Source organism: Tamandua tetradactyla, chromosome 3 (genome assembly GCF_023851605.1).
Source record: "Tamandua tetradactyla isolate mTamTet1 chromosome 3, mTamTet1.pri, whole genome shotgun sequence".
Taxonomy (NCBI): Eukaryota; Metazoa; Chordata; class Mammalia; order Pilosa; family Myrmecophagidae; genus Tamandua; species Tamandua tetradactyla.
In genome coordinates, this window is record NC_135329.1 from 11644232 (window position 1) to 11668788 (window position 24557).

A 24557-nucleotide genomic window follows, 5' to 3' on the forward strand; every position below is an offset into this window, starting at 1 on the left:
AGCTGTCATCAGATGATCCTTTATTATGTTTGGTTATTTTTTTTTTTCCTTTCTCATGCTGTAGGAGAAGATGCTGTAGAGGATGAGGCAGAAGAGAACCCCATTGTCTTAGAATTTCAGCAGGAAAGGGAGGCCTTTTATATAAAAGATCCAAAAAAGGCTCTTCAAGGTTTTTTTGACCGAGAAGGTATGTATCCACAGCAGTGTTGTTTCTTAAAGCTTGGGGATGAGCTCTGCACTTAGAAATGCTGTATTTTATCTACTGTTCTCCTTGTTCACTTCTTGTCCTTATTGTTCATTGCTTCATGAGTCTTTTGAAAATGGAAAAAAAAAAATCTTGGTAGTCTTTCTCCCCATCTCACAAAAAAAGGAAGTAATATTTTTCTGACTTGTCTCATTCTTCTTGAAAGATTCCAGGCTTTGGTGATGGGGCAGTTGAGCTAACTTCTTGTAACTTTTGGTTCCTAACTTACCTGCTCTTTTGTAATTCTTAACATGGATTTTGACTTTATATGATATTTTAAAATGTTTCCACTGAGATAGTTTGTGAGTATATGTGTGTGTTTGAATAAACGAACTGGTTGCTTTCCATACTTAAATATTTATGCTTCTAAAACCCAAGCACTGTGACAAATTACCTACTTTGAACTCTGGCGGCCAGTCCTAGAATACTGGTTTTACATTATGTCTTTAATCTTTAAACCAAATAGTTAAGCAGTTATAGTCATAGGTCAACAGTTTTTCAGTTTTGGCATCTGCTGTCTATACTTAGGACTTTGAAGATCATTAAGAACATTGAAGGAAAAGCTGTCTTTGGTTATAAACATTTAATTTGGTAGGTTTTTATCTCTTCTGGCTTTTGGGGGAAAATCTTGGGATCAGTTAATAACTTAATTGATAAGATTCTATAACTTATAAAAAGTTTGAAAACTACTTATACAGTGGGCAAAACTTTGAATTGAGAATTGATTTTTTTGATGTGTGTTTTCTTTTCTCTGCCGTAAAGTCATCTTACTTTTGTTATTATTGGTGATCTTTAGAAATGGAATAAAAAGATTTGAAATCCAGTGTTCTGACTGGTATGGGAGCTTGATTTGTTATTTAACCTTTGCTATCTTTTTCCTTTGTGTTACCTATTAATTTTCAAGACCTTTAAAAATAGTTATATCTTTCTCTCTTCCACAGGAGAAGAATTAGAGTATGAATTTGATGAACAGGGGCACAGCACTTGGCTCTGCAGGGTGAGGTATGTTCTGTTCCCATTAGTGTTCATTTCTGTAAAGAGGCCAATTTCAGGCTTAATTTATAGTCAGTAATAGCCCAAAGGGTAAATGAAGTTTTACTTTTAGGATATTCCTGAATATAGACCTTGGTATTTGAATAATACTTGTATTATTGAGGACAGTAAGAGGTAAAATGAAAAGATCTGAAGTTCAACCTTGGCAGGATAGAACAAAATAAATTGAGATTGAGAATGATGAACTGATCAGTTTTTAAAATATGATTATTATTACAATATATTAGTTATTTTAATGCGAATTGGAGCTTCATTCTGTGCTATAATAATATAATTAAAACCAATGCAGATTACCTGTAGATGATTCAACTGGAAAACAACTGGTCGCTGAGGCCATTCACTCTGGAAAGAAAAAGGAAGCAATGATCCAGTGCTCCCTAGAAGCTTGTCGGATCCTTGATACTTTGGGATTGCTGCGTCAAGAGGCAGGTGAGTATATGGGAGCACTTTTTTCTTTAAAAAAGGAAGAAAGAAATTTTAAGAAAAAATAATAAAGTTTCTCTATATGGAGGAAATGTAAATGGTTCAGAATTCTATGAAATGAAAAAAATTCCCTATCTCAGTACTCTGAAGTAGCCATTGTATGTATTTTCCTAGATATATTTTGTACAGATATGAATATGTATGTTTAGAACTAGTTCCTTTAACAAAAAACACTTACCCACACACAAATGCAACTGTGTTATTTATATTCTTTTTGACTTACTTTTTTTTCATGAGAATGTATCATGGGCTTTCCATATCAGTGCATTAGATTTACTCCATTTTTAAAAACTATCTGGCTATTCTATAACTTATTAATAAGGTTTATATTATATATTTATTTATTCTGAAACTAATTTTTATTTTTGCAAAGTAAATAATGTGTAGTTTAAACAAACCAAAAGGCTTATAGCAAAATATAGCTTTTTCTGCCCTGACCCTGTTCAGTCCTCATTCCTTAAGGCTACAGCTTTCAGCTGTTTCAGATAGTACAGATATCCCTATTTCTTTAGCAAAAGTATGCATATTTTGATTAATTAATTTTAGGTATTATCTGTTGACTCCTTGTTAAATTCATATTTAGTATTTACATTATTTGGTTTATGCAAATATTAATCATAGCTGAGCAGTTTTATTTCTTTTTGTTTTTCCTAAAGCTAATTATTGCATTGTTTTTTATTTTCTTTTCATGTGCTTGGTTTTCTTTGATCTTCTTTTTCTTTCCAAATCTCAGTATGTTTTTCCTCAGTCTCTCAGTATGTTTTTCCATAGGATGAATAACATCAAATAATTTGTCAATTCTGGTTTTTTTGTTTGTTTGTTTTGAGACATTTCTCCAGAAAACGCTATTTTCCTTCTTTACGGGCTTATTGCTCTCTAGACCTGTTGCAGAACTAATATTTTGAGACTTTGTCGTCATCTTCAAATTTTCTTTACCTTTCTCCTAGGTTGCATTTTCTATTTCTTGATTCTCTTATTCTCATATTTCTTGGTTTATTCCATTGTTTTGATGGGGTACATCCTTCAATAGCTTTAGTAAGTTAAAAAGCTGGTACATCAGTAGAGGACGTGATTGATGATAGTCCCCAGTGGATTCCATTTTTTCACTTTCGTGTTTTGGTGGACATCCTCTGTCATCCAGTGGATTCCTAAGAAAGAATGTGTAGTAGGTAAATTTTATTAAATCTTCCATGTCTGAAAATATAAATATCCTAGCTCCACTCTTTTTTTTAAACTTTCTATTTTGAAATAATTTCAATATTACAGGACTGTGTTGCAAAAATAATACAAATCCTGTACAGAAAGATTCCAACATACATGCCTCCCATGCCAATGGATACCCAGATACACCAACTTCAACATTTTGAGCCCTCTGCTGCATGATTCCATCCATCCATCTTCTATCTATCTGTCTGTTCACCTTCTGAACACTTGAGAGTAGGTTGCACATATATTCTTTGTACACATGATACCTCCATGCACATCTCCTATGAACAAGGATACCCACCCATGCAGTTACCTTAATTGCATTTATCAAGTTCACGAAATTTAAGATTGATGTAAAGCTAACATTCTATCTTCCATTTTTTTCTTATGTCCCAATAATGTCCTTTTGAGCCTTTTCTTCTCCATTCCAAGATTCTATATAGTATCGTCTATTGCATTGAATTGCCATTTGTTACTTTTTTTTGTAAATCGTCAAGACATTTATACCACACACTAATCTTTCCATCTCTTTACTATAATTTCAATGAATTTTAGAAGAAAGTGAAATTAATTATGTATTTTTAACATACCACCTTAACCTGGAAATCATCAGGCTTAGATGAATTATCACTATTTTGGTTGCACTAGCTTAGAGAAAAAGGTTATTGGCCCCCAGAGCTGAAAACGATGGCCCACAGAATTGAAGGAAGTTCTCCATGAATTAAGGCCTCAAGTTCTAGAACTGAAGCTCAGTTCTCACCCATGGGAAGGGGTGAGAAGTTTTTGAGAAAGAAAGGGGGCACTTTTATCAGAATAAGGAGAATAGGATGGTATATGTTAGACAAAGAAGTAATAGCTGCCACATTCCTCTATTGATGACTTCCCAGATTTTTACTATTACAAGCAATGTTGAATTGATATCTGTAAAATACCTCTTTAGAAGTAGAGCTACTAGGTCAATAGATACATGTATTTCTAATGTTGGCAGATGTTCTTAAATTGACTTTCAGAAAGATTGTATCAATAAACATTCCTACCATGTGTTTTGAGGGTCCATTTTCACGTATCCTTATCAAAATGGGTATTAGTAATCTTTTTACTTTTTTCCTAGTCTGATAGGTAAGAAGTGAAATCTTATTTTCATTAATATTTCTTTAATTATTAAAAAGTTTAAACTTTTTTTCTCATTAAATTTTTTTTGGGGGGTGCATTGTCCGAGAATCAAACCTGGGTCTCCCACATGGAAGGCGAACATTCTACCACTGAACCACCTGTGCACCCTCCCATTAATTTTTAAGAGCCTTTTGTTCATTAAATAAATTAATCCTTTGTTTTTATATGCAATTTGGCAGCTCCTTGATTCCTCTCTTTCAATAATTGATGATCATACTTTAATCTGCTTGCCTACTTGCCTTCTTTCTTTCTCTTTTTTTCTTCTTTTTTAAATCTGATTTTCTTATCTTTATTTTATCCCCCATTAGTATCTCGGAAAAGGAAAGCCAAGAACTGGGAAGATGAAGACTTTTATGATAGTGATGATGACACATTTCTTGATCGAACTGGCCTGGTTGAGAAGAAGCGTCTGAACCGAATGAAGAAGGCTGGGAAGATTGATGAGAAGCCAGAGACCTTTGAATCATTGGCAAGTTTTATTGATAGCAGTTGTGGTAGTTTAATCTTCTTATAAAATAATGTATTATTTAAATGTTTTATGATCGTTACAATTTTTTAATTAATAGCTTTGAAATTTAGTACGGATTACTACTTTATATGATCTCTAAATTTGATAGCAACAATCAACTAGATTTATCTAAGTTGTTGTTCATTGATCATACTGATCCATTAATGAACCCTCTTCATGTAGGATGCTATCTTAAAAAAAAGAAAGGAAATATTTCTGAATTTGGACAGTCTGAGGTGAAATTCACTTTTAGGCTTCTGACAGTCAAGAGGAGTCAGAGGCATTTTGAGGAGCATAATGTGTAATGGTCTTCAACAGTATATCCTTCATGGAATTCATGTAAGGTGAAATGTTATTACACTAATGAAGTATCCAAGGCTTAAAACATACCCACTACCTATCCTTCAGATTCATCAATGAAATTATGATGAATTTTTTTTAATGATTATCTCATCATTTTGTTAGCATTTATTTATAGAATGCTTTATTTTAAGTACAATCAAGTCTGAGTTCTGTACATTCATGCTATTTAATTCTGAGTTCTTTAATTCAGAAATTAGTTCAATTAGAATTAAATATGAAAAATGTTAACTCCATATGGTGTGGATTTAACTGGACTTCTCAATTAATCGTCTCAAAATTTATAGTTACAGTAGTGAAAATGAGGAAAATAAGGAAAGGTATCATATTTTGTAAGAAGAAAACCAGGTGCTAATTCTGTTGATTTGGGCATTTTAGGTTGCGAAGTTAAATGATGCTGAAAGAGAACTCTCTGAAATTTCTGAGAGACTGAAAGCCTCAAGCAAAGGTAAGAAAATGATTCATTCAACAAACGTTTATTGAGCATCATAAACAGTGCCCTACACTAGGTTCTGGGGTTACATTGGTTAACTGGACAGATCATATAGAACATACAGGCAAAGAATCTTTCTAAGGAGCATCAGACTACAGCATTTTAGAGCTAGGAAGAACATTATAAATCAGTTGGTCAACCTTTATTTAATAGGTAAGGGTAATGAAGCTCAAGGAGATGAAGCAACTTCACAGGGCCTCACAGCCGTAATTTGTTTCCTTATTCCTAACATCAATGATATTCTATGTCCAGCTCTATTTTAATGACTTTTTAATGGAAACTTTGGTTGAATTTTTAAATATTGGGAGTTTTATATTATGTGACTTTCCCCTCATTCTTGGGGTCATCTTTTAAAACAAGTATTATCCCTTTCTTTGGTAGCTATGTTGGTGTCACCATCTCAGGATTCTTTAGATGCATTCATGTCAGAAATGAAATCGGGGAGTGCATTAGATGGTGTTTCCCGGAAGAAACTTCACTTGAGAACCTTCGAACTAAGGAAAGAGCAACAGAGACTTAAAGGGTTGATAAAAATTGTAAAGCCAGCAGAAATTCCAGAACTGAAAAAGTAAGTCTGTCTTAGTTATATTTGGAGTTTAAAATAAACACAAGTTGGACTTATGGGAAGATTTTGAAGTAGGGTAGTCTGGGTTTGCCCCTGCTCCATGGAGCAACAAGAGAAGGAGCAGATAAGATGACAGGGAGGTAAGTGATGGAGGAGGGGCTTCAGTATTTCACAGGGACATTCTGGTAGAGAGAGACAAGGAGGATCAGGACAGAGAGAGTGGGGTGAGACTGTTTGGCTGACACCCCATTGGGGGCAGGTGGCAGTGTGGAGAAGTGTGGATCCAAGGGAGTAGACTGTCTCTCTGTTTCAGCCTACCCCAGCAGCTAGCTGGGGAGATTTCCCTGCGTGGCCCCCCTATGGGGAGCCCAGGGGTACACCTAACTGCCTGCTGAGAGGGTCTATACCTGCCAGGAGGTACTGGTATCAGTTGCCTTTCTGGGTACCACAAGTGGCTGTACCATTGGGATGTGTGGGCATTGTGATCTCCTGCCCCACCAGGCACTGTGATCACCTGCCCCGTACCACAAGCTGGGACTGGCCGTCCTGCCTCTGCATGCTGGGAGCCAGCTTCTGCCTCACACACCATTTTGCCTAGCCACCTGCCTCAGCTGGGAAGGGGTGGGACTGAGGGAAGGAGATGGCTGAGAGTGTTGTCTGCTCGGAAGAAGCGGTGAATGCAGTCTGGCTAACTCCCTGTCTGTCTTTTTTTTTCTTTCTTTCTTTTCTGTGGGTCCCAGTCTGAGTTCATTATTACTCTATCTTGCGGTGCCTCCTTCTGGCTTTGGAGCCTACTATGTTGAGGTGATTTTTTGGTGGGGAAGAATACAAGGATTCAAGCCCAGGTCTCTCCCACATTGCAGGTGGGCATTCTGCCACTGAACTACTTGTGCACCCCTGCCTAACTTTTTTTTTTCCACTTTTTTATTGTGAAATATATATATACAAAAAAGCAATAAATTTCTAAGTACATTTTAGCAAGTAGCTATAAAACAAATTTTAAAGTTTGGTTTGGCTTACAGTTCCACGATTTTTCGTGTTTTTCTCCTAGCTGCTTCAAGATGCTGGAGACCAACAGAAATGTCAATATAATGATTCACATCCAGATTCATTTTTAAATCCTGTCTTCTCTGTTATACTCCTCCTTCTCTTTAAGTAACACGTATACATAAAAGCAATGAATTTCAAAGTACATCGCAACAATTGTAGAATAGATTTCAGAGTTTTGTATAGGTTTTTATTTCTAGCTGCTCTAAGGTATTGGAGGCTAAACAATGATTCAGCAGTCACACTCATTTGTTAAACCCTCAAGAAGAATTACATCTTCTACATGAGATTCAGGCTGTATTATTTAGGGTTCTCTAGAGAAACAGAATCAACAGGGAACACTTGCAAATATAAAATTTATAAAAGTGTCTCACGTGACCGCAGGAACGCAGAGTCCAAAATCCACAGGGCAGACTGTGAAGCCGACGACTCCGATGGAGGGTCTGGATGAACTTCGCAGGAGAGGCTCACCAGCTGAAGCAGGAATGGGACCTGTCTCCTCTGAGTCCTCCTTAAAAGGCTTCCCGTGATTAGATTTACCATCACTAATTGTAGAAGACACTCCCCTTTGGCTGATTACAAATGGAATCGGCTGTGGATGCAGCTGATGTGATCATGACCTAATCTGTGAAATGTTCTCATTGCCATGGTTTGACGGGGAATAACTGACAAACCGAGTACAAAAGGGGACCTTCAATGCAAAACTCAAGTAAATACAAAACTTTATATGAGTGAAGGAAACCAAGCTGCAAAATAATCTTATTAATCTGAGGCACTTTATTCTTTGTGTAGCCTAGTAGTTCCCTGAAACTTTAAGTGTCTGTGTGACACCTGAAACTCAGATTTGGTTCTCCAGCACTAAAAGTCACCATGGGTCTATATAGCAACTCTTAAAATAAAACTGAAAAAGATCAAACTCTGATTAAAGATGTGATGAAACTGATCTGGTTAAAACTAAGGTAAATCAATATACAAAGTAAAAAAAAAAAATAGTGTCTGTATTTTACAGCTTTAAGTTTTATGTGAGACAAAGCAAAAATGTTTATTTTGTACAAAATTAAGTTTTCTGTTGCACGCTATCTAGTTTGTCTAGTCAGTTAATTTAAACAACGTAATTCAGCTTTAATTTATATTGACCCTGGAATAAGGAATAAAATGCTAATATTCTATACAAGTTAATGTTATGCCATAATGCATTTTAGGGTATTTTGGGCAGAAAATGGAGGAGTGTTTGCAGAGTCCCTTGGGGACTGAGAAAAATAGAACTATTAAGCTTTCCCATCTGGAGAATTCCTGACATTTTCTTAAGTAAGAGGGCCTTTCAATAAGCCAAGGCTTCAAATCTTGAGGTTTGTCCTTGTGAAACTTAGTTCTATGATAGCAAACTGAACCTACTTAAGATTAGTGTTTAAGAGTTATCTCCCCCAAATCCCTGCTGTTGTTCAAAGATGGTCTCTCTCTAAGCCAAACTCTGAGCTTTCCCCCTATGTGAGACAAAATTTCCAGGGGTGTAAGCTTGGCCCTGGCATCATGGGACATTACTGATCCTGGCATCACAAGATATAACTGGCTCTGGCATCGCAGGACGTGACTGGCCCTTGCATCATGAAACATAGGTTCCAAAGATGATCCTGACCCTGGCATCATGGATTAGTTGACCAATAGGGGGAAAATAAATAGAGTTATACTGGTTAAGAGATTTCAGATTGAATCAAGAGGTCATTCTGGAGGTTATTCTTACACAAGTTTCAGTCAAACATTAAAAATTACCACAGTATCGCAAACTTCAACCAGCAGTATTCCTAGAAACCCTGAAAGATATCCTGGGTGCTATAAAATTTTACTTATTAAGTTTGTTTTTCAGAAACTTAAAACCTGCAGATTGTTCCAATGCCAGAGAAGTTCTGAAACCCAGAAGTTCTAAAACCCAGAAATACTGGACTCTCTAAGAACAACTAGTTTCATCCTTTCATCCCTCTGCCCCTTAATGACTTTGCCCTTTTTTAGCTTTGAAGCAGTTAGAAGATTCCTCGTCCAGATAGCTCTCAAGATTGAAAGATAATTATCAAATGAGAAGGAGGAATTCTAACCAAGAAATTAGGATTTAAAGGATGATTTTGATTACTAAATCATTATATTCCATTTTGCTTTCTGGTATATTGCAGTAGATAGAGGAAAATACCAGAAATCCTTAAACTATATAATTCAGCTACCTTGATACCAGAAATGAATGTAAAAGCCCTTATCACTTGCCTTTGTGACTGTAAAAGCTGTTACTACTCCCTTTATCTGGTCATTTTCTTGTGGCGCAAAGGCCCTTATGTTAATGAAGAATTTTAAGTCAGCCATTAACTAGCTTCAGCCCCGGACATTTTAAAATTATATCAGCTAGACTCTACTATTGAAAGATAACTTATTGCCCTTCCTTTGGGCTTATATTTTTAGTATTGAAGTGATAGCTCTGCTTCCCCTCCTTTCAATTTATGTTCTCCTATTGTAATGATAACACTGCCTCCTTTTCCGCTTTGAATTTGCTATCCAAAATAACTTCCTCTTCCCTTGCTAAAATCCTTAAAAATCTTTAGCCCCCCTAAACCTGGGAGACAGATTTTGGGCTACTTGGCCATCAGCTCTCCTACTATGCACCTAGTAATAAACTCTTTCTCTCTTTGAAAAATAAATAAATAACGTTATTAAGATCATCAAATGCCCTCAAACACAACAGAAAATCATGAAGCATGTAAAGATCCAAGCAGAATGACCAAATTAAAACACTGAAGGAGTCACAGAATATGGAACTAATCAAGAATATTTATAAAGAAATAAAGAATATCAAGAAGACTCTAAAAGAGCATACAAATGAATTAGGAAGATTAAATTAAAAAATAGCAGATATCACAGAGATGAAAGATACTGTAGGCCAAATTAGAAATAGACACCCGATAGCAGTTTAAAAGAAGCAGAAGGAAGAATAAGTGAGCTAGAAGACAATTGAACTAGAGTGCACAAAACAACAAATGGCAAGAAAGATGGAAAAAATGGAACTGAATCTCCTTTGAGGCACAGAAATTTTTTATTTTGAGGAGTCCTCATTTATCAATGTTTTCTTTCATTGCTTCTGCTTTGGGTGTAAAGTTTAAGCTACCTCCTATTACTAACTCTTGAAGATGTTTCCCTATATTTTAGGAGTTGTATGGTACTCTCTCTTATATTTAGGTTTTTGGTCCATTTAAAATTAATTTTTGTACAGAATATCAGGAAGGTGTCCTTCATTGTTTTGGCTATTCATATCCAGTTCTGCCATGCCCGTTTATTCAGCCTAGTTCAGTGGATTTGTGGGCCTTGTTGAAGATCAGTTGACCCTAAATTTAGTGGTCTATTTCCTCACTCTTGATTTGATTCCATCGGTCAGTATTTCTGTGTGCCAGTACCATGCTATTTGACCACTGGCTTGATAATGAGCTTTAAAGTCAGGAAGTTTTAGTCCTCCCAATTAGCTCATTTTTTGAAGGTTACTTCTAGCTATTTGAGGTCTCTTTCCCTTCCAAATAAATTTGATAACTAGATTTGCCAAGTCTTCAAAGTAAGTTGTTGGAATTTTTATTGGTAGTGTATTGAATCTATACATCAGTTTGAGTAGAACTGACACCATAACGACATTCAACTTTCAATCCATGCACACCTATTTAGATCTTTGATTGCTTTTAGCAATATTTTGTAGTTTTCTGTGTACAGGTCCTTAACATCGCTGGTTAAGTTTATTCCTAAATACTTGATTGCTTTGTTTGCTATTTTGAATGGAATTTTGCCCTTTATTGTTTCCTCAATTAGGTCATTACTTGTCTATAGAAACATTACTCATTTTTTACGTTAATCTTGTGTCCCACCACTTTGCTGAAATTGTTTATTAGCTCAAGTAGCTTTGTCGTAGATTTCGCCAGATTTTGCAACTGTAAGATCATATCATCTGCAAATAATGAAATTTTTACTTCTTCTTTTCCTATTTGGATGCCTTTTATTCTTTTCTCCTATATATTCGCTCTAACTAGAACTTCTCGTACAATGTTGAATAATAGTGGTGACAATGGGCATCCTCTCGTTACCAGTCTTAGAGGGGATGTTTTTAATCTCTCACCATTAAATATGTTGGCTATGGATTTTTCATATATGCCTTTTATGATATTGAGGAAGTTTTCTTTGATTCCTACCTTTTTAAAAAAATATTTTTATTGACAAAACAACATACAAACACAAACATTCTTGACATACGAACATTCCATACTTGGTGTACAATCATTGGCTCACAATATCATCCCATAGTTGTATATTCATCACCAAGATCATTTCTTAGGATATTTGCATCACTCCAGAAAAAGAAATAAAAAGAAAAAACCTATACATACCATACTTCTTACCCCTCCCACTCATTGACCACTAGTATTTCCATCTACCCAATATATTTTAACCTTTGTCCCCCCTATTTTTTTCTATACCTGTTATCACTCCCTTTCATTGATCACTAGTATTGCAATCTACTCAACATTTTAACATTCGTTCCCTCTATTATTTATTTTTATCTATATTTTTTACTCATCTGTCCATACTGTAGATAAAAGGAGCATCAGACACAAGGTTTTTATAATCACAGTCTTATTGCGAAAGCTATATCATTCATTATACAGTCATCTTAAAGAGACATGATTTCCTACCTTTTGAAGTGTTTTTATCAGAAAAGGATGCTGAATTTTTTCAAATGCTTTTTCAGTATCAATCAAAATGATGATGTGATTTTTTCCCTTTTGATTTTTAATGTGCTTTATTATAATCATTGAGTGATTTTCTTATGTTAGACCACTCTTGTATTCCTGGTGTAAACCCCCTTGGTTGTGATGTATAATTCTTTTCATGTGTCATTGGATTGGATTTACTAGTATTTTATTGAGAAGTTTTGCATTTATGCTCATTATGGAGATTGACCTATAGTTTTCCTTTCTTGTAGTGTCTTTAGCTGATTTTGGTATTAGAGTGATGTTAATGTTGTAAAGTGTAGCTGTATTAGGATTCTCTAGAAAAACAGCACCAACAGGAGATATCTGTAACTAGAAGACGTATGAAAGTTTGTCACTCAGCCGTGAAAATACAAGAGCCCAAAATCGGTAGGGCATGCTGTGAAGCTGGCAACTCCAATGAAGGGTCTTGACGAACTCCACGGAGAAGCTTGCTGGCTGAAGAAGTAATGAAAAAGTCTCTCTCTTAAGTCTTCAACTGATTGGATTATCACATAGGGGATTGGTACCCTCAGTTGATCATAGGTGTAATCAGCCACAGCTGCAATCAACTGACTGATGATTTAATAAACCAGCCTTCTGGTTTATCAGCCAGCCACTAAATATTCTTGTAGTAGTGGTTGGGCCAGTGCTTGCCTGATCAGACAGCTGGGTACCATCACCTAGCCAAGTTAACAACACATCCTAACCGTCACAGTTACGTTCCTTTTTCTGCAATTTTTTTGAAAGACTTTGAGCAGGATTGGTGTTAGTTTTTTTTTGTTTTTTTTAATGTTTGATAAAATTCCCCTGTGAAACCTTCTGGTTCTGGGCTTTTCTTTGTGGGAAGATTTTTGATGACTAATTGAATGTCTGTACTTGTAATTGATTTGTTGAGATCTTCTATTTTTCTCAAATCATTATAGATTGTTTCTAGAAATTTACACATTTCAACTAGGTTGTCAGGTTTATTAGCATATAGCTGTTCATTGTATCCTCTTATTTTTAAAATTTCTTCAGGATCTGTGGTAATGACCCCCCTCTCCTTTCTGGTTTTGTTTATTTGCATTCTTTCTCTCTTTTTTTCTTTGTCAGCCTAGTAAGAGATCCATCAATTTTAATGATTTTCTCAAAGAACCAACTTTTGGTTTTGTTGATTCTTTCTATTTTTGTTGTTGTTTGTTGTTTTTCTCCAGTTCATTTATTTCTGGTTTAATATTTGTTATGTCTCTTCTTTTTGGTGTGGGGTTAGTTTGCTGTTCTTTCTCTAATATTTCCAGGTGAACAGGTAAGTGCTTGATTTTTGCTCATTCTTGTTTTTTAATGTAGGCATTTAGGGTCGATAAAGTTCCCTCAGCACTGCCTTTGTCGCATTCCATAAATTCTGATATGTTGTATTCTCATTTTCATTCATCTCCAGCTGTTTACTGATTTATCTAGCAATTTCTTCTTTGACCCACTGGTTGTTTAATAGTGTATGTTGTTTAATCTCCATGTAGTGTGAAAGTTCTGTTTCTTTGGTCATTATTAATTTCCACCTTCATTCTGTTGTGGTCACACAAATTACTTTGAATATTTTCAGTCTCATTAAATTTATAAGGACCTGTTTTGTATGTCAGCATATGACCTATCCTGGAGAATGTTCCATAAGCACTAGAGAAGTATGTAGATCCTGGTGTTTTGGAGTGTAACAATCTGTATATGCCTATTCAGTTTAAATCCTTTATCAAATTGTGTAAGTTCTCTGTTTCCTAGCTGATCCTCCGTCTCGTTCTGTGTGTAATAGAGTGGTGTATTGAAGTCTCCGACTATTATTGTTGAAATGTCTATTCCCTTCAGTTTTGCCATGCTTGCCTCATGTACTTTGGAGCTCCTTGATTGGGACCATAAACATTTATGATTATTATTTCTTCTTGGCAAATTGCCCCTTTTATTAATATGTAGTGCCCTTCTTTGTCTCTTATGACATCTTTACATTTGAAGCCTGGTTTATCTGATATTAGTATAGTTACTCCTGCTTTCTTTTGGTTACAGCCTACATAAGACATCTTTTTCCATCCTTTCACTTTCAATCTATTTATATCCTTTTGTCTAAGATGAGTCTCTTGTAAGCAGCATATTGATGGGTCATGTTTTTAAATCCATTTTGCCACTCTGTTTCTTGGTGAGTTTAGTCCATTAACATTCCAAGTTATTATTATGGGAGCAGTTCTTGAGTCTACTGTCTTGTCCTTTAGTTTTTATTTGTCAAATTTATTTATTCTTCTCCCTGTCTCTGTTTTTTTCCTTTAATTTACCCTTAATGATACTCTTTAATTTTGTACCTTCCTCCACATCTCCTTCTCCCGTCACTTTTTTTTTCAGCCAACAGAACTCCCTTTAGTATTTCTTGTATGGCAGACCTCTTATTGACAGATTTTCTTAGGCTTTGCTCTGAGAAGATTTTAATCTCTCCTTCAATTGCAAAGGACAACTTGGCTGGATAAAGCAGTCTTGACTGGAAATCTTTCTTATTAAGATGCTTAAATATATCATACTACTGCCTTGTCGCCTTTGTGGTGTTGAATAGTCTGAATTCAGTCTTATCTGGTTTCCTTTGTATGTTGTGAATCGCTTTTCTGTTGCTGCTTTCAGGACTTTTGCTTCTCTTCAACATTTGACAATCTGATTAGTATATGTCTTGAAATAGGCCTATTTGGATTTATCCTATTAGGGGTTCTTTGGGCCTCTTGATTTGCATATTTATGTCTTTTATAATAGCTGGGAATTTTCCCCCCATTATCTATTCAACTAACCTTCCTAGTTCTTTTCTCTTCTCCTTCTGGAACGCTGATGATTCTTGTATTTGTGCTCTTCATGTGTCAGTCATATGTCTGGAATCCTGTTCCATTTTTTAAATTTTTCTTGCCATTTCTTCTCTTGTATGCACAAGTTCAGTTGTCCTGTCTTCTAGCTCACGTATTCTTCCGCCCTTCACATTTGTTGTTGTGTGTCTCTAGTATATTTTTAATTTGGTCTACAGTATCTTTCATCTCAATGAGATCTACTTTTTCTATTTATTATTTCAAATTCTTCTTTATCCTCTTACAGTGTCTTCTTGATATCCTTTATGTCCTTATAAAGATCCTTGATTAGTTGTTCCTATTTCCATTTCTCCTCCTGTTTTAATTTGGTAATTTGGCTAGACCATATATGCCTGAGTCTTCATGAGCTTTGTGATTTTATGTTGTGCTTGTAGCATTTGATTATCTTGATAAGGTTGTTTTGCAAGTTGGTTTCCTTCACTTGTCTTAGGTTTTGTATTTGCTTAGGTTTTGGATTGAAAGTCCCCTTTTGCACTTGGTTTGTCAGTAATTTCTCTCCAAACCAAGACCCAGATCTCATGGAGGGCATGCATTTCTACTTGAGGCTTCCTAATACATGGTGCTCTGGAGCCACCTCTTCCCCTCAGGCCTTCCCCTCCTTGACTGCAGCAACTGTCTGTGCAAGATGGAGACCCAGTGTAATTCCAGCCAGAGCTACGGATCTCGGTGTGTGCTGAGAGCTGCCAACCTTGGGGCTGGAGGATGGGCAGTGTGTATATCAGCAGAGACTCCACTTATGGGTCCGATGGGTTTGGTGGCCCCTAGGCTCCCACTTGGGATGGCCTTGGGCTGTGGGGCTGAGTATTTCAGCAGTCCCTGTTCACAGCCAGCCCAGGAATGGTGGCTGGTCCTGGCATGATGGGATGCGGCTGATCATGGTGCCCAGCAAGGTGAACAGTGCCAGCAAGGTGGCTGTTCACAGTGCCCAGTGGGGCAGCTGTTCCTGGTGTCCAGGGCGGGCAGCTAATTGCAGTGCTCAGCAAGGGGTGCTGTTCATGGTACCTGGTGGGAGAGGGCAGCTGTTGTGCCTGTCAGAGTAGTTGATTATGGCAGGCAGCTGAGTGCACTTCCAAGTTCCGCACAGGAGCTCCTGGCTGTAGACCTGCATGGGAAGATATCCCAAACTAGCTGTAGGTTAGGCTGGAATGGAGGGATAGTCTGCTCCTTCAGGCCCACACTTCCCCATCTACTGCTGTTTGCCCCTGGTGGGGTCTTACCTGAGCTCACACACCCTGTTTTCTCCATCTCAATTTCTCCACTTTGTTGTCCAGGACATCCTATATAATATAGAAGACCATCTCTGGTCACTTGTACCCTGGAACTGCAGCCCTGGTCTTTTTCTCTGTCCCTTCTTTTTTGTTGGGGCAGGGGTGAACTCAGCCTATCCTAGTCTGCCATCTTCTCAGAAGCTCCCTCTATGATTGGCTGGTTTCAGAGCCCGGAAGTCTAAATCAAGGCTTGCTTCCTCCAGACATTGGTAGCACACTGGTGGGCAATCCTTGGGTTCCTTGGTAGTTGTTCCATGTCATTAGATGTTCTCTCCTTTCTCTTCTGGGTTTCTGCTCTGGGCTTGACTTTTTGGGAGGCTTGACTTTTATAACTACCTCCAGCCAGTGAGAATGTTGGCAGGCTCACCGGTTACAGGGTTTCTCACTTGTGGTAATTGCTCACCACACAGAATACCCTGACGCCCCACTCTACCCCTCCGTCCACACACTTTTTTTTTAATCTTGGTGCTCAGAGATTCCGTGAATGTTTATGATAAGTGTAAACTCTTACGAGGTGTTGTGAGTTTTCTTCAGAGGTTTGTGGGAAAACATGGCTTTACAACATGGGTCCATCTCCTGCTGCATAGTAGAGATAGGGTCATGCCACCTGTTCTCTTTCTCCAGTGATTTTTGTAAAGTTATCCTCATTTTGTGAATATAAAGTCTTGAAGGTGTTGCAAGTTACCAGACTCAGGTAGCAGTCTCAGCTTGCCCTTACAGGCTTTGTGTGTGTGACAGTCAGCACCATTGCCCAGTCACAATTAAGAATCCCTTTCTTTATTGCTGTATGCTTAGATATTAATTTTTGTTTTGCCAAAAGTTTCTTCGTCAGTGTCATAGTATTTGTAGGTATAACCTTGGTGTCATTAGAATAGATACGTATAGATTATTATTTTTTTCTAGGACTGAAAATCAAGCTTCAAATATAGAAAACAAAGCTAAAAAGCTTACATTGCCTCTCTTTGGTGCCATGAAAGGAGGAAGCAAATTCAAATTAAAAACTGGAACAGTAGGGGTAAGTTGTGGGTCAGGGTGTTAAACTTTTAGCTCTTGAGTTATTTATTCCTGAGGTATTTTTTCTCTTTTCTTTTGAAATTTCAAATGGCTCATTCCCGAGTAGTGTGCAAAAGAGCTATGGTGGGCTATGGTATAATCACACCTTCCTAGGATTTGGTTTTTGGATTTTTCTCTTTACTTTAGGATTATCAAGAACTGGTAAATTGCTTCATGCCAATCAGTTTGCAAGTAACTGATTTATAAATCAGAATGTTGGTTTATTTTATTAATTTGTGATTAATGTTGCATTAAGTAAAGTTCTCCTGCATTAAATAATTCCTTCCTGGTAGATAGATGTCATACTACTTAAATTCAGCTAAAATCTAACATGGTCTGTGCATCTGGCTCTGCCATGTAATTTTCCTTACATCTCTTAATTCCTTCCAATATCCTTATGAAGTGTGGGAATTATTACCTCTCACAGATGAGAAACAAGTTATAGAAGTTGAATACAAGAACATACCATCAGTAAGTAACTAAGCAGGGAATCAAATCCAGCTCTTCTGCCTCTGAAGTCTTATGATCTTTCCACTAATCTATAAAACCTCACTGATGTATATTTTACCTTTATCTGTATTAATATTCATAGATTCTGCTTTTAAGAAGTTTTCAGTCATTTCATAGAGCAAACCTTAAATTGGGGTAAACTACCCTCTGGTCTCAGAGATCCATAATCACAGCCATAAGGCCTGACTGTGGTCTACTTGAGATGGATGGAGGCTTCCTGTATGTCTATGTGTTTATTTTTTAAACAGCAGAAAAACGCTTTCCTAAAAAGCCCTCCGTAAAAGATTACTGAAGGGTGGTGCAGTGGTGGCACAGTGGCAGAATTCTCCCCTGCCATGCCGGAGACCCAGGTTCGATTTCTGGAGCCTGCCTGTGCCAAAAAAAAGATTACTGAACTTAATCCCATATTTAAAAAGTGATATACCTAAACTATAACTTGGGACCTCCTCACCATTCCTTAACTTTATCAACTTTTTCTAATAAGTACTTTTATTGAAAACCTTGCTTATAGTATTTACCCTTATTTTTTAAGAAATGTCTTTCTTTTCTTTAAGATTTGTTTTACCAATCTTAAAACTTGTTTTGTTTCCTTGAAGTTATGTTTAATATAAAATAAAAAAGCACAAATGATTAATTTTTTGTGAACATTGTCTGTTTTGTAATAAATTAGAATCCTTTAATGTCTGAGGGTTAATAGGATAGAATTCCTGCAGCTGGCACTCACCTGAGAGAAATATTTTCCTTCCCTCCAAGCTGCCCAAGGGTTCGTTTTTTCTTAATATTTTTATTGAGATAACTTTATGTACCATATAGTCCATCCAGAGTGTACAATCAGTGGCTCACGGTTTCATCACATAGTTGTATATTTATAACCATGATCATTTTTAGAACAATTTGCATCACTCCAGAAAAAGAAAGAAAAACCCATACATCTCATATCCCTTACCCCTCCCTTGCATTGACCACTGATATTGCAGTCTACCCAATTTTTTTTTAACCCCTTATCTCCACCCCCCTATTAATTTTCCCAAGTGTTTTGTTGTTGCTTTTTGTTTTTGTTTTTTAGCTTAAGGCAACTGAAAGTTATTGTTTTAAATTTCTGGAAGCTGCTCAAGTGTTTTGTTGTTAATATTTTCTTTGATGCTAGGGTCTAATAGATACTTGCTAAGGGTAATAATAAATGGGTAAAATTTTATATAACAGCCCTACTTCAGCAGATTTCTGTGGGGTTAATCAGCCTAAAAAGGTTAGATAATCTGTACTTAACCTCTTTGAAGAGATTTCCCTTTTTTTTATCATTATGTAGAACTTCTTTTTTATGGTTTTGTTTCCCTCATAGAAGTTGCCCCCCAAGCGTCCAGAACTCCCTCCAACTCTGATGAGAATGAAGGATGAGCCTGAAGTAGAAGAGGAGGAAGAGGAGGAGGAGGAAGAGGAGGAGGAAAAAAAAAAGGAGGAGCATGAGAAGGAAAAAGTGGAGGATGGAAGTTACAGGCTACAGCAGGAGATAGAGCCAGAAGAAGCAGGACAGGGAACGAGTTCCCCCACAGATCTCACATGTTCTAAAGAAACAAAAAATCAAGGTAATATTTTTCCTTTTCATTCCATGCTGTTCACTGGCTCAGGTGCATTAATCATGGATAGATTTGAAAAAGTACAGCTAGCTCTTGCTTGTGCATTTTGACATTTTATATGTGATAAAGTTGACACTACTATTAGTAATGAGATGTACTTTCTTGGTCTTCTTCCTTTGACTGCTAGTTATTATCTGCCCTTATTGCAAATTAAGGGCAGGTATTTTCAGTCTATTCTAGAATGAGAGAAAATTTAAAGCTGTGGAATCTGAACCCACAGCTTATGCAGTACAGTCCTTAAGAGTTTAGAGGGCAGTAGAATAGGGTGAGTGAGTATAGCCTGACCAGGAAGTCTATGATAAGCCTGCCCTTATTCATTTATTTTCCACCCCTAAAGCAGAAGTTAAGTATAATTATACCCACTGGACTAAGCTTTTCAAGGAGAAGCATCACACCTTACCTTTTTGTCTCTTATACCTAGCAGAGAACCTGGCACATAGTATTCACCTACCTCAATAAGATGTGATGAAAAATGTTGAAGAGGACATTGATTATTTTTGCGGGGTGGGGGAGGTGGTGGGGTGCATGGTCTGGGAAACAAACTGATTGTTTTGTTTTGTTCTAGTTTTGTTTTTTGCATGGGCAGGCACTAGGAATCAAACCCAGGTCTCTGGCATGGCAGGGGAGAATTCTGCCTGCTGAGCCACTGTAGCCCGCCCAAACTGACTGATTTTTAAAGACAATTTTTTTTCTGATTATTAAAGGAATATATGTTCATTTTAGATAATGCATAAAAGTCGGAAGAGGAAAAGAAAAATCTCCCATAATTCCACTCTAAGTGATCATTAATTTATCTTTTCATTAAACTCTTATCTGTTCTCAGTTGCAGGGGTTATTTTCCTGAGAAATACAAAGTTAAGCCAAAATGGTCAGCAGGATTATGATCTCGCAGAAAAGAGGGAACATGAAATAAAACAATAAAAATTGCCATTAAATTGTCTGGAAGTGCAAGCCTGTCTACTTCCAAAACAAGCCAGGCTTGTCTATGTGAAAACACAGACCTGGTGTGTAGTCCACTCTTTATTGTTTGCAAAACATAAAGGTTACTGTTTCCTCATCCGTGAGAGAGGTAAACCTTTTGTATTTGCAATCCCCTTTGTTTAGTTATTGGCACAGTGCCTGGCCTTTTAAAAAAATATTGAGGAACTTGTGTATACATTTTTTGGGGGTTTGATCTTTGATCCACACATTGAGAAGGTGTTTTCTTATCACTACCTACGTGGAAAGCAGAAATGGGAACAATAATTGTATATTTTTTATTTTAGGGAACTGAAGCAAATATGCATATGTAAAAAGTAAAACATTTTTTAAGAGTTCAATTTGCAACTGATAAAGGATTACTCCAGTGCCTAAAGGATTACTCCAGTCCTTTTTTTAACAGCATTGAGATCATATATACATACTATTTTATAACCTATTTTTCTTATGTTTTAAAATATTCTTCTAAAGTGGATTTTAACAGGAGGTGTGATAGACCCTCACATGAACATGCCATAATTTATTTAATGAATACTCTATTTTTAGATATCTGAGTTATTTCTTAATTTTTTTGTTGTAAAAAACATACTTGGTGTCATTTGTGTTTTCTTTTATTGTGTTCCTGGAAGTAGAATTTCTAAACTAAAGAGAGTGTGCATTTTTAAGGCTTTTGGTAAAACATTTTACCTGAGTTTACCAATTTTTTTTAATATTATAGTGTTTTCTTTTTTATATATTATATATATATTTATTTTTTTATTGACAAATCTTCACACACAGTTTACCAGTTTTTAAAGTGAAAAATCGATGATTCTTTGTTATTTTTCATAAATGAACCACATTATGAAAAACCTAATTAAGGTTGGTAGAAGCTGATGGTGGTAAAACTGAATGATTATCCGGTGGGCGATGGTGGCGAAGTAGCAGAGTTCTTGCCTGCCATGCTGGAGACCTGGGTTTGATTCCTGGTGCCTGCCCATGCAAAAAAAAATACTGGATGATTATGTACATACTTACCTATTTTTTGTTTTCTTGGCTATCTGCCATAACTGAGATAATAACAGTGTTTTGGTACTTTTTTTTAGAAAACATGTCTCAACACAGCCAGGTGGAACAGAATAAAGATTATCAAGAGGTTAAAGAAACAGCTGCTCCACTCAAGGAACCCTCAAGCAAGTAGTACAGCAAACTCCATACTGCTCTGCACATAAGCAGCCAACTGCTTTTATAGAGAAGGGGTTGAATTTGACCTAAAGACAGCACAGAGAGTGACCTAATAGACTCTGGGTAGATGCTGTTGTAAGGGCCCTCGATAAAATTGGAATATTTGACAAGTTTCTGCTTGGTGCCATCCCATTTTGCCTTTATAACTCTTCTACCTGCTGGGATTCCCTGTCCCTGACCCACAAAGCACCTGATGCCTTCCTGTTTTCTCTGGCTGAGCAAAGCCCTCCACGATTTTACATCTAAAGTTAAATACATGTGTGGGAGTGATTTGAAAGCTATTAAAATAAATTAGTTGAAAGGTCAGTTGACCAAAAGGACTACTTTTCTGTGGTTTTAGCTATAATGGTTAAACTATAAAGTAGATGTGACTGTATCAAGCTTTTAGAATAGCTTAGAATTTATAAATGAGAGTTATTATTGAAGGGGAAATTCTGTCTTCATAAAGTTTTTACTGTAGTAGAAGTAATTTTTGAGAATCACAGTCCCTGACATATTTTCTTCAGTAATTATAATGCTCTCTTATGAGGAATTTTTCCTTTCTATATTACCTATTCTGAAAATAGTTTTGCCTCTTTTTTTTTCTTTTTATTAGTATCAAAGAACGAGAAAAACAGAGATGAATTGAGGAAAAAGAAATTTCCCGGTCCAAGCAAGGTAAGCACTTAATCATAATTTTTCCTTCTGTGGAAGTAAAAACCAATTCTCTTGCCATGGACCACGTCCAGAATAGTGAATCTTTTGGAATTGAATTGAATGTAGCAGAATTCTCAACTGCATTATTCTCTCCCTCCTAGAAATGTAGGCTCTCTTTTATTATTATTTCTTTTTATTTTTTTTAACTTTTTATTAATTAAAAAAAATTAACAAACAAAACATTAAAATATCATTCCATTCTACATATACAATCAGTAATTCTTAATATCATCACAGTTGCATATCATCATTTCTTAGAACATTTGCATCGATTTAGAAAAAGAAATAAAAAGACAACAGAAAAAGAAATAAAATGATAGCAGAGAAAAAAAAAGATTATACATACCATACCCCTTACCCCTTGCTTTCATTTACCACTAGCATTTCAAACTAAATTTATTTTAACATTTGTTCCCCCTATTATTTATTTTTATTCCATATGTTCTACTCTTCTGTTGATATAGTAGCTAAAAGGAGCATCAGACACAAGGTTTTCACATTCACACAGTCTCATTGTGAAAGCTATATCATTGTTCAATCATCATCAAGAAACATGGCTACTGGAACACAGCTGTACATTTTCAGGCAGTTCCCTCCAGCCTCTCCGCTACATCTTGAACAACAAGGTGATATCTACTTAATGCATAAGAATAACCTCCAGGATAACCTCTCAACTCTGTTTGGAATCTCTCAGCCATTGACACTTAGTCTCATTTCACTCTTCCCCCTTTGGTCAAGAAGGTTCTCTCAATCCCTTGATGTTAAGTCTCAGTTCATTCTAGGGTTTTTCTCAGTCCCTTGATGCTGAGTCTCAGCTCGTTCCAGGATCTCTGTCCCACGTTGCCAGGAAGGTCCACACTCCTGGGAGTCATGTCCCACACAGAGAGGGGGAGGGTGGTGAGATTGCTCGTCATGTTGGCTGGATAGAGAGGCCACATCTGAGCAACAAAAGAGGCTCTCCTGGGGGTGACTCTTATGCCTAAATTTTAAGTAGACTTGACTTATCCTTTGTGGGGTTAAGTTTCATGTGAACAAACCCCAAGAATGGGGGCTCAGCCTATAGCTTTGGTTGTCCACACTGCTTATGAGAATATCAAGAATTCAACTTGGGGAAGTTGAATTTCTCCCCACTCTCACCATTCCCTGAAGGGGGCTTGCAAATACTTTTCCAGTCACTGATCAAATCACTCTGGGATTTACTGGGGCATCACTCTGGACAAACCAACAAAATCTCATGTGCTACCTGAGATTCCAAGTACTTATGACATTCAATCAAACTATCTACATGAGTTATATTAGGAAATGCTCTAGTCAAAATATAAATTTGTAACAAATAAACATTTTTTGCTTTAGTCTCACACATAAGGTGACATTTTAAAGTATTCATTATCATCTGTTTTCAGCACCCTGCAGTAATGACATTCCTTTGTTCTTCCTCATGCAAAAACATTTTTAAAATTTGTACATTGTACATTTCACTATTATTATACACTCTAGGCATTCCTAGATTATACCATCTCGATCTTTACCATCTTTCTTTCTGATTTCATTTATGTCTCCATCCCTCCTCCCTCTGTCATTCTCACATGCAGCTTCATTCAGTGTTTTAACATAATTACATTACAGTTAGGTAGTATTGTGCTGTCCATTTCTGAGTTTTTATATTCAGTCCTGCTGCACACTGTATCCCTTCAGCTCCAGTTACCCAATATCTCACCCTATTTCTATCTCCTGATGGTCTCGGTTACCAAGGAAATATTCCAAGTTTATTCACTACTGTCAGTTCCTATCAGTGAGACCATACAGTATTTGTCCTTTTGTTTCTGGCTAATCACACTCCATATAATGTCCTTAAGGTCCATTCATGTTGTTACATATTTCATAACTTTATTCTGTCTTACAGCTGCATAATATTCCATCTTATGTAAATGTCACAGTTTGTTTAGTCAACTGTCTGTTGATGGACATTTTGGCTGTTTCTATCTCTTGGTAATTGTCAATAATGCTGCTATAAACATTGGTGTGTAAATGTCCATTTGTGTCCTTGGCCTCGTGTCCTTTGAGTAGAGACAGCATATAGATGGGTCCTGTTTTTTAATCCATTCTGCCAGACTATGTCTTCTGATTGGAGAGTTTAATCCATTAACATTCAGTGTTATTACTGCATGGGTAGTACTTTCTTCTACTATTTTGTCTTCTAGATTTTATATGTCATATCTAATTTTCCTTCTTTTTACCTTTACTCATGGTCTTCCTTTCTACACTCTTCTCCACACCTCTCTCTTCTGTCTTCGTATCTGCCTCTAGTGTTCCCTTTAGTATCTCTTGCAGAGCTGGTCTCTTGGTCACAAATTCTCTCAGTGATTTTTTTTCTGAAAATGTTTTAATTTCTCCCTCATTTTTGAAGAACAATTTTGCTGGATATAGAATTC

General features: G+C 36.5%; 1 protein-coding gene across 2 annotated transcripts in view; it reads left to right on the forward strand.

Moving 5' to 3' along the window:
• The window catches only part of SLC4A1AP (solute carrier family 4 member 1 adaptor protein), a 36040-nt gene that overhangs the window by 2976 nt on the left and 8507 nt on the right, over positions 1 to 24557 (forward strand). Inside the window, exons 3-13 of one of the 2 annotated variants that reach the window (XM_077152464.1) lie at positions 65 to 187; positions 1186 to 1246; positions 1587 to 1726; positions 4468 to 4628; positions 5406 to 5475; positions 5902 to 6088; positions 6826 to 6948; positions 16934 to 17045; positions 18933 to 19176; positions 21291 to 21377; positions 22025 to 22086. In XM_077152464.1, coding sequence (XP_077008579.1) covers positions 65 to 187; positions 1186 to 1246; positions 1587 to 1726; positions 4468 to 4628; positions 5406 to 5475; positions 5902 to 6088; positions 6826 to 6948; positions 16934 to 17045; positions 18933 to 19176; positions 21291 to 21377; positions 22025 to 22086 — 1370 coding nt within the window. The remainder of the gene's footprint in view (positions 1 to 64; positions 188 to 1185; positions 1247 to 1586; positions 1727 to 4467; positions 4629 to 5405; positions 5476 to 5901; positions 6089 to 6825; positions 6949 to 16933; positions 17046 to 18932; positions 19177 to 21290; positions 21378 to 22024; positions 22087 to 24557) is intronic. The other variant, XM_077152465.1, reaches the window with a different exon arrangement.